General features: G+C 44.2%; 1 protein-coding gene across 1 annotated transcript in view; it reads left to right on the top strand.

Moving 5' to 3' along the window:
• Positions 1-2,215: 2,215 nt before the first annotated feature.
• Positions 2,216-9,215, top strand: part of CTC1 (CTS telomere maintenance complex component 1) — a gene marked incomplete at its 5' end in the record, with an annotated part of 16,150 nt that continues 9,150 nt past the window's right edge. Inside the window, 8 exon segments of the mRNA XM_010013806.1 lie at positions 2,216-2,484; positions 3,956-4,152; positions 5,707-5,851; positions 6,241-6,543; positions 6,717-6,845; positions 7,185-7,411; positions 8,819-8,993; positions 9,075-9,214. Of these exon segments, the coding sequence (XP_010012108.1) occupies positions 2,216-2,484; positions 3,956-4,152; positions 5,707-5,851; positions 6,241-6,543; positions 6,717-6,845; positions 7,185-7,411; positions 8,819-8,993; positions 9,075-9,214 (1,585 nt within the window).

Below are 9,215 nucleotides of genomic sequence, written 5' to 3' on the forward strand. Positions count from 1 at the left end.
CAGAAGCAGCTGCCGCCGGACCAGTGCCGCTCGCTCGTGTGCGGTGCCTGCCCCGGTGCTGGGTGTGGGAGGGATGTTGTCAAAGCCAGGTAACCACGTGCGTTTTCTTGGCGTCCGTGCGCCCCCGGTCGCTCTTGCGGGATTGATTAAGCACCGTATCTGCAAGTCTGCGGTAGGTAGAGTGTGTAACCGAAGCGGGGGGGGGGGGGGGGGGGGGGGGGAGGGAGGGGGGGAGGGAGGAAGGAAGGAAGGAAGGAAGGGAGGGAGGGAGGAAGGTGCCTGGTCTCCAGGGCTGCCGGCCAGCTGAGGTCTGCCTTCAGGCGCGTGGTCTCCCAGAGGGGGAATCTAGGATAGCGTGATCCATATTTTAGCTGGTAAAAGGCTTTTGGGTGTTTACCATCATGAAAAACACACAATTTGCTGAGAGATCCAGATTGGAAGGTGTTGCTCATCTGAATCTATTTCTGTCTTGCTCCAACTTATGGTGGAAGAATGTCTATTAAAACCCCTGGCACAGCTGGTTTGGGAAAGGTCAACTGAAATTGATTAGGGTCATATGGCCTTTAATTTTCTACTAATAGTTTACAGCACATGTGGTGAAAACACAACCAGTTCTGCATTCTCCTTGTAGACCATAGATATCAATATTATTACTGGTGCTGCTCTGACTCTGAGCACAAAGCAATTTGCTTATGCTATTTTCAGCTAATCTTTGTCCTGTTCAGATTCCTGCCAAATATACTACATAAGTACCTGCATAAATTTGTCTCTTCTGATTATTCTTTTTCAATATAAAGGTGACTCAGAGCACAAGTGTAATGAGGAACAGTAGAGGGACGTGGGAGGGGGAGTGGTTTAGTCTGGAGAAGAGAAGGCTCAGGGGGGACCTTATCACGCTCTACAACTACCTGAAAGAAGGATGGAGCCAGGAGGAGGTTGGTCTCTGCTCCCAAGTAACAAGTGATAGACAAGTGTTCACACCCCATGTAGACGAGGCCCTCAGTGACATGGGTTAGTGATGGACTTGGCAGTGCTGGGGAATGGTTGGACTTGATCTTAAAGATCTTTTCCAACCTACATGATTCTATGATTTATTGCCAATTCAGACCTATTGCTCATCTAGACTGGTTTCTGGCTTTGAACCTTTGATACCTGACTAATCAAGTGAGACTCATCAAATTCATACTCTGAATTTGGTTATGTACTGTTACTGAGCACGTGGGTGTTGAGAACAGAGCTCCAGTTTCACAACCTAAAATTGTCAGCGAACCTCACTGGAAACAAGTATCTAAACCACTAGTTGGAGGCCATTTTGTATTCACTCTTTCAGTATTAATGTTGTCATGGAGAGAAGACTTCTGTTAATTTTCTAGCATAGAGAGCCAGGAAGTAAACAATGATGATGAATGCTGCCAGGATCATAGAAACACTGAAAAGGCTTAGCATCTACTGAGAATGCTGCCTTGCTCTCCCATATTTGGTACTGTGGCCAGTTTAAGCATGATAGACGCTAAATCGTGGACGCCAATTTGGTGTTACATCTCTTCCCCTCACTCCCCAGGAGCATAGGTGAGAAGTTTCAGGGCTAGGTTGCCTCTGATCTTGTAAGTGGAGGCCCAGTCTAAGATTACTGGCTTGTTGTCTCTCAGTTTTGTACTGTGTAAGCAATCCACAGGAGAGAATTTGTTACAAAACTGTCAAGATCTTCATCTAGAAGTTTTCAGTTCTGCTTTTAACACAGTTCATCAACTTAGCACACAGTGATGGAGTTAGTGTGTATTTACCTGTGTTCGTAACTGGTACGTAAACTGTTTGAACAGTTGTTGGGGTTTTCACACAGTCTCCCGTTCAAGCTGAAAGTGCCTGAATTAATAACTGTTCTCCTTCGCACCTTCCCCCCCAACATGCACTTGAAAATATGTTCCATGTTGTTATCCTCCAATTATTTTTTCCCCAGGTCTTCTGCATGCCTGCTCAGGTAACCGTAGTAGCAGAGGATGTGTGATTTCAGAGAGGATGCTCAAGCAGTGCAGACATGTTGACTGAGCTGAGAAAGATCATTCATAAATGCCAGTGAATGAGTTGGTTCTTGCCATGTGGTGTCATCAGACCGCACCAATAGCTAAGGCTTTTCTGACTTAGCCAAGCTGTGTCCACTGCGATGATCACTGTAAACCCTAAACCTTGTAGACATTTTTCCTACATCCTTCTATAGTCTTGCTTCTATTTTTTTCTAGTTTCATCTCCATCTCTGACCTGCAGCATCAGCAGTGTGTGCCATGCTGCAGCCATCTGACCTGGAGCACTAATGAGTTTAAAGAATGGGCTCGTCGAGGACAAACTGCTTTACCCATGCAGAGTGCTTTGCCAAGGACATACCTCATCTTGGTTGGCTATTTAACAGATGGAAGGCAAGAGAACCAAGAAAAGTTGGTAGATGGTTGTTTATATGTGAAAGACAATACTGGGATAATTCCATGTGAGGTATGTCCTCAGTCTGAGGAATTCTGCATTTATTCCCACTCATGGGGCAGTGTCACAGACCACCAGGGGCTTCAAATGGTCTGCCAAAGTTTAGTGGGGGAAATAACACATCTGTGTAACAGCCAGGAAAACAGGTCCTGGGGACAGGATAGAACAAGATAAATTTGTCACTGCTAGGAGAACAAGTATTGGATGCACTGACCTGGAGAAAAAAGGCAGCCTAATGTACAGTTCTGTTAAATTCTCAACAGTACGAGGTGGCCTGGGAGAACTGGAGGTCATAGCACTCTCCTCTGTTTGTTTGATTCTAGCTAGTGGAGCAGAAATTTCTTTCTGGTGAGTTGTACTGGGTACTCAGTGATGCATTGATGACATTCTATCAGGAAAAGTTTGCTTGACAATTGAATTAAAAGCCTTCTGAAAGTTATTACATGGGGAGTCTAGACAAGAGGTAACCCCTAGAGTGGTGATGAAAGAGCACTGAGGTTGTGCTTTCCAAGGAGATGAAGACAAGGGAAAAAGTTATATTGGTATGAACTTCTAACTGAAAACTCAGGGGGAAAGAAAGCAGGTGAGAATTATAGAATAGTCTGAAAATAGCTAAGCCTTGCAGTGAATTAATGTTCATCTTGCCAGGAGGATAGCACTATAACCTAGGAAATGCTAGCTGTAGAGCTCAGCAAATCTGTTCCAGATTTGCATGTGCAAGGACAGAAGTTTTCCATGCAAGCTAAGAGTGTGAGCAGAAAACACCAGCCTGTCCTGGGTTCAGCTATAGCAGTCATTTTTTCTCCTTCTTAGTAGCTGGTGCAGTGCTGTGTTTTTGACTTTCAGTCTGGGAACCACGCTGATAACACCGATGTTTTTAGTTGTTGCTCAGTAATGTTTACTCCAACCAAGGACTTTCTCAGTCTCACTCTCTGCCAGGGAGGAGGGGCAGCCAGGAGGAAGCAGAGACAGGACACCTGACCCAAACTGGCCAAAGGGGTATTCCATACCACAGCACATCATGCCCAGTATATCAACTGGGGGGAGTTACCCAGAAGGCCCAGATCGCTGCTCGGGTCGGGCTGGGTATCGGTCGGCGGGTGGTGAGCGGTTGTGTCCTCTCCCCTTGTTATTCCTCTTATCGTTATTATTGGTAGCAGTAGTGGTTTGTATTATACCTTAGTTACTGGAGTGCTGTTATCTCAACCCGTGGGAGTTACATTCCTCTGATTCTCCTCCCCATCCCTCCGGGAGTTGGGGGAGGAAGGAAGAGGGAGGGGGAGTGAGCGAGCGGCTGCGTGGTTCCAAGTTGCCGGCTGGGCTTAAACCACGACACAGTCTCATTTAGAAATGAAGCCCAGTAGTAGAACAAGAGTTTGTGATGTGCGTGCAAGTGCAAATTAGTAATGCACATTGTAAGTGATGCTGAGAAAACATGCTCTTAACTCGTCTCAAGCATTTATCCCATTATCTTTTGTCTTAGCTCCTGCATTTTGAACTTGAGTGGTTGGAGTCACTCTTTCTCTTCCCAAGCTGGTCGTATATACCACAGACAGACCAGAGTGCAGCAGGGTACTTGGAAATCCTGGTGGACCCAGTGCCAGTAAATCTTCTCAAGAAAGTACCTGTCAGCATTCCAGTCACCTACCAAGCATCAGCCAAAACACTGCTTACCTCCAGGTAAACACTGAGCATGCTCAACTCCATCATAGCACTGTTGCTCTGGTTTGGCAGGTACCATGAAGAGCACTGAGCTTAGGAAGAGCCACATTCTGTTTCTGCCACAGGTGGAAGCATAACAGTGAGTGGCAGAAGGAAAAGTAATACAATTAAGCCACTTTTCATTAATCAGTTGTTTTCCAGGAAGCTTTATTGGAAGTTTTAATTCTGTATTTTGACAAAGTAAAGCAAATTTTAATTATTTCCAGATGTATTTTGATATTACAGAAAGAACATGAGAACAAAGGGGTGTTTCAGCTTTCACTGAGGCTGAAGTTCACTCTTTTGATTAGCACAACTTTTTCTTTGAACATACAGTGAACCAAAAGTATTGTAAGTATTATTGAAAGTAATTATAGATTCTAATGTGGAATTAATATACACCACTGGTCAAGTTCTTGTCAGATTGCTGAGATAAAAGTGCCAGATAAATGTCAGCTGCTAAGATTAAATGTTGTCTTTAGTGGAAATAATACTTACAGTATGTGAAAATGTAGCCAATGGAATTGCAAATCTTACTGAAGTTGATAATTTCAGGTTGTGCTAGATCATATTTTATCTTCTTGAGTAGAGAATTCTTAGCATAATAACAATAAAATGTCACTAGTCAAGCTACTTCAGTTTCTTTTTAGTTTTGTTTTAATTGGGTTTATCTGCTTTAATTTAAGATGAAGTGTTTCATGTAGCTTACCAGACGTTTCTAAACAAGAAGACTTCCCATATTTCAGTGTACATTCTCAAGCTTTTAACATAAAGCCCCTCTGCTGTTGCCTGATAGTTGAACAATTTTCCATGTTTCTTCTCTAAAAGTGTTACCGATTAAGTGCTGGTACTAGTGTGTGTGGGCTTCCTTTTTAAAAGTCGTAAAGATAGATGAGTGTTTGTGTGGTTTAGAATCAAGGGTGTGTTTACTCACAGTAAGTGGGAGGGTTATATTCAAGTCCAGTAGAAGTTAAAATGAAAATGACAAATGTTTGTTTGAATTTTTGGTTTTAATTTTTTGAAGTGAAGGTTTGACTGCAGAAATGTCACCTCCCTCTCACCTGCTTTCAGTTTTGCTGCTCTTCCACCCTGTGCCAAGATTGTTAAGAAGACTCCATTAATGCTCTCAAGTCTCTTTTGTTTCTAGGCTTAGAGCTTCCACTCTGTCACATTCCATGGATCTGCAAAGCCAAGTTCTCTTTTCTGCTGAAGCTTGTGACTTCCCCCCCCCCTTTGCCTTTTGCCCTATAATTAGCCTCTTATTTGTGGTAAAGCTTTTTATAATCTGGCTGTTGTCACGCAACATGTGCCATATTCAAACATGCAGGTTCTGTAAAGTGTCAAATGGTTTTAGCATAAAAAACTAAAGAATTTTGCAGCCAAATACTGTTCTGAAAACACCTCTGAGAGATGATCCATGTTGGATCCTTTATTTCCAGAAAGTGCATACTGCGTATTTGTTTATTTTGCTTCTGAGACACTTGAGTTCTTCTTTCATCTCTGATTTCCTTTGCCTCTTCAACTGTCCTTTAGGAGTCTGTGTAAGAAAAGATCAAAGCTCACTGTGGCAGGTGAATTGACCCGACGTGGGCCTCTCCTTTGTATTCACCACAAGACGTTCTTCTTTCTGTTTCTGAAGTGCTTTCCCTCAGCTGTTTGGGTCCCTGTGCTGGTGCAGGCAAGTCCTTGGAATTTTGCTCACATGTTCCCTGTCTGTATCTGTGTGTGTGCTAGTTGATTAATTCTTTGAAGCTTGCCCTTGACTTCCTGATTTGATTTACCCTTCCTTTTACTAGTGATTCATTTGTTTATTTTATTCCATGCAGCCTACAATAGTCCTTGTGTGTAAGCAGTCTAGTACTCTGGTTTTATACCCTGCAGAAATACAGCCCCCCTCCCTTATGCAGTTGCAGTGCCCCTAAACATCTTGCAGACATCACCCTTTTGCTAAGAATATAAGGCAGTCCTCTTGAAGGAAAAGGTTTTTTGAGTGGGGTTATCAGGGTTGGGAAGAAGATTTTTCCAGTGCGGAAGATGCTGATGTTGCTTTTGATTTCTCTGCTCTAGAAGCCCAGCCAGCTGGCATGGCATCATACCCTCCAGCTGGGTCGCAAGTATGCAATAACAGGCCTGAACCTGACCAGCCAGAAGAAATCTGGACAAAGGGTGTTTGTCACCAGTGATTCTTCCTGCCTTCTGCCCTACTGTGCAGAGCAAGTGAAGGAGCAGTCAGTGGACAGTGCCTGGCAAGGCGAACCCACTCAGTCTTCTTCCCTTGAGACTGCTGAGCAGTTCAGTGACATCTTAAAGCTGAGAGTTGAAGAGGAGAGGCCAAGATCAACCAAAGAGTCCAAGATCATCTCATATGTGGTAAGGATTTGTGGGGTTACCCTTCACCTGCTCATGTTCTAGGGTTTCAGCTCCTGACCTGCAAGATCTTATTTTTTGTCATGAATTTATTTCCTTATTGCTCAAGCTTATGAGCCTCTTGTGTCCTGGGACTGTCTACACTCCTGTAACTTGCTGTTTGCTTTCTGTTTTAGGGATTTGTCACCAAAATACTCAATATCCATGCTGGTCTCTTTTTACTGGATAACAAAGTCTGCTTGTGCCTTGCTTACCAGCAGTTGTTGAACTCTGCGCGTGGACTCCGACCAGGAGCATGTGTGGAGGTAAGTTGAGCCTTGGCAAGACATAAAGCGTCCAGTGGAAAAGACTTGGGCCCTGGGCATAGCTCATGAGTGTGTGGGTTAACAGAAGACTATGGGAACATTGGAATTATTTTAGCAAGTCAAGTAACTGGAACAAAATTGAGGATCTTGCTGGCTAGGTTTGGTCATGGGTGTTGAAATGATTATTATCTGATTCCTCCCTAAGCAGTGCCAGGTTCCTCAGGCTCATTTGGTTTATAGACAATCCAGTAGAGTGACAAAGGATTCAGGGTGGGATGATGGTTTTGGGGAGTGGTGGCAGACTAGCTATCTCTTAAGTTGTATGTTTGTGTATCTCAGCTCATCGATGTCCACCTCCTGCAGAAGCCTCTGGTATCCTTCCCTTTCATTGTACTTGGTGCTTGCCTGAGCAGCACTATTGTGCTGAAGAGTTTTTCAAGGCTCAGCACCCCTTACCAGCCACCAGCCTCTTCTGGAAATCTCTACTTAGAGCTGCTCTTCCGCTACAATCTTGGTATGCCACTCTACCTCTGGCTGGTGAGCCTCCTGGAGACATTTGAGGAGAGGTGAGAGCAGTTCTTCTGAAGTCAGCCTATGTGTGAATGTGCTTTGTAAGCTACCTGGGTATCTTCTAGACCAAGGGTTCAGAAAATTACAGTGAGGGATACTAATAGCAGCAATAATTACTTCTGGTTTACTGGCTTCAGTAAGACATTCATCTAGATTTCACACAGTATCCAGTTGCTTGTACCTTGCAGTTGCTCTTATGAAAAAATCCTGTGCATTTTTCAAGTGCATGTGCACTAAGCCCTCTGGTCTCAGGAAGCTGCAGCACTCTAGAGCGTGTGCTCGTGTACTCCTGCCTCGGAAGTTTTGTCCTGGAATATGGAAGCACTGTAGGGATGTCTGCCTGCAAACGTGGTTTGCTTGGCAGGTCAAGGTGGACACAGGCTGGAGCTGGAAACTGCTGCTACAACCAGGTAACAACAAATAGAAAGGCTCTTGTGTCCTGGCTGCTCAGGACATACTCTCATTCTGAGTATGGCCAGTAGTGCAAACATTTATTTGAGAGCCTCTGTCTTAGCAGAGGTCTTCCAGATGGCTTCCTGCTCTCCCTGACAGCTGCACTGCACAACAGCTGTGGGCCTGGATTTATTTCTGGGTTTGTTCTGGAACAGTTATGGTTGATCACTGTAACAGCAGCCTTGGACTTCAGAAAGTAAAATTTACATATTTAATCTTGGGCAGTCAAGTAGCAGTTCATAGAATGCTCAGTCTTCCTGTGCTTTACTGGCACGGTGGAATTTTTACCATGCTTTCCAATCAAACAGCTTCAGTTTTGCCCTGGGAATGATGCTAGCTGTAAGTTTCAGTTTTCATTAGCTTTTTCACTTTCTTTAAATGTGATTGCTCATCCCTGCTGCTGCTTGGAAATTGTTGCAGTGAGTTAGTTGCTACCTCTCCTTGAGTTCACTTTCTGTCGTGTTTTGAGCGGCAGTATGATCACTTCCAATCATTCAGAAGCAGTGAGCTAAACCTGTGAAAGGATCACAGCGTGAGGACGATGCTGGCACCAGAGCAGCCTGTGGTTGTTTCTGTCTTGTGATTTATTTAATTTTTTGATTGCATCCTATAAAAGAAAGCCAAGTATACCTAACATGAGTAATCATACCAAGCTTGGGCGAAATACATGGAGGTCCATTTATGTGGCTTAGAGGGAGATGATTTTCAGGTGTTTGGAGTGTTTTTTTTGTCCACTTGAGTTTTGAGATCTTGCCAGTCCTTCCATTTGTGTATATTTCCCTCTTCATTGTCTGACATCAATTTGCATTGCCCTTAAGTGTTCCTTTTGTGCTATCCTTAGTTCTTGTCCTACAGAGCACATTCACTCAACAAGCAGAAGGAAGCCTTGACTTACATGCAAAGCTCACTAAGAAGTGAAGACTGCTAATGCTTCTTATAATTTTTTTCAGGTTTTCTTGTTTCTTTGGGCACTGTCAGCCATTGCTTCGCTCCATGCGCCGAAACCCTGGAGCTGCTGAGAAGTTCCTTATCCCCCTCCTACGAGCTATGGTGCCAGATAGAGAGGAAGCAAGAGATGTTTATAATGAGATCCTACAAAGAATACACCAGTGTCCCCTGCAGAAGGTAAATGGTCTGTGAGCTGCTCCCTGTTTGTCAGATGGGAAAAAACTCAGCTGATTCATTTTTTCTTTCTTGTTTTCTTAGTATGTGACCTTGAACCCCCCATGCCAGGCCCCATCTCTGTCTGCAGTTTGCCATGTGGCAGAACAGAAGAGCTGGGAAGGCTTCAGTCCATCACAGTTGCTCTCCCCGTTGGAGGAACAGCACATGGGCACCCAGGAGCTG

This window comes from Nestor notabilis, unplaced genomic scaffold (assembly GCF_000696875.1).
Source record: "Nestor notabilis isolate BGI_N333 unplaced genomic scaffold, ASM69687v1 scaffold11024, whole genome shotgun sequence".
Lineage (NCBI taxonomy): Eukaryota > Metazoa > Chordata > Aves > Psittaciformes > Psittacidae > Nestor > Nestor notabilis.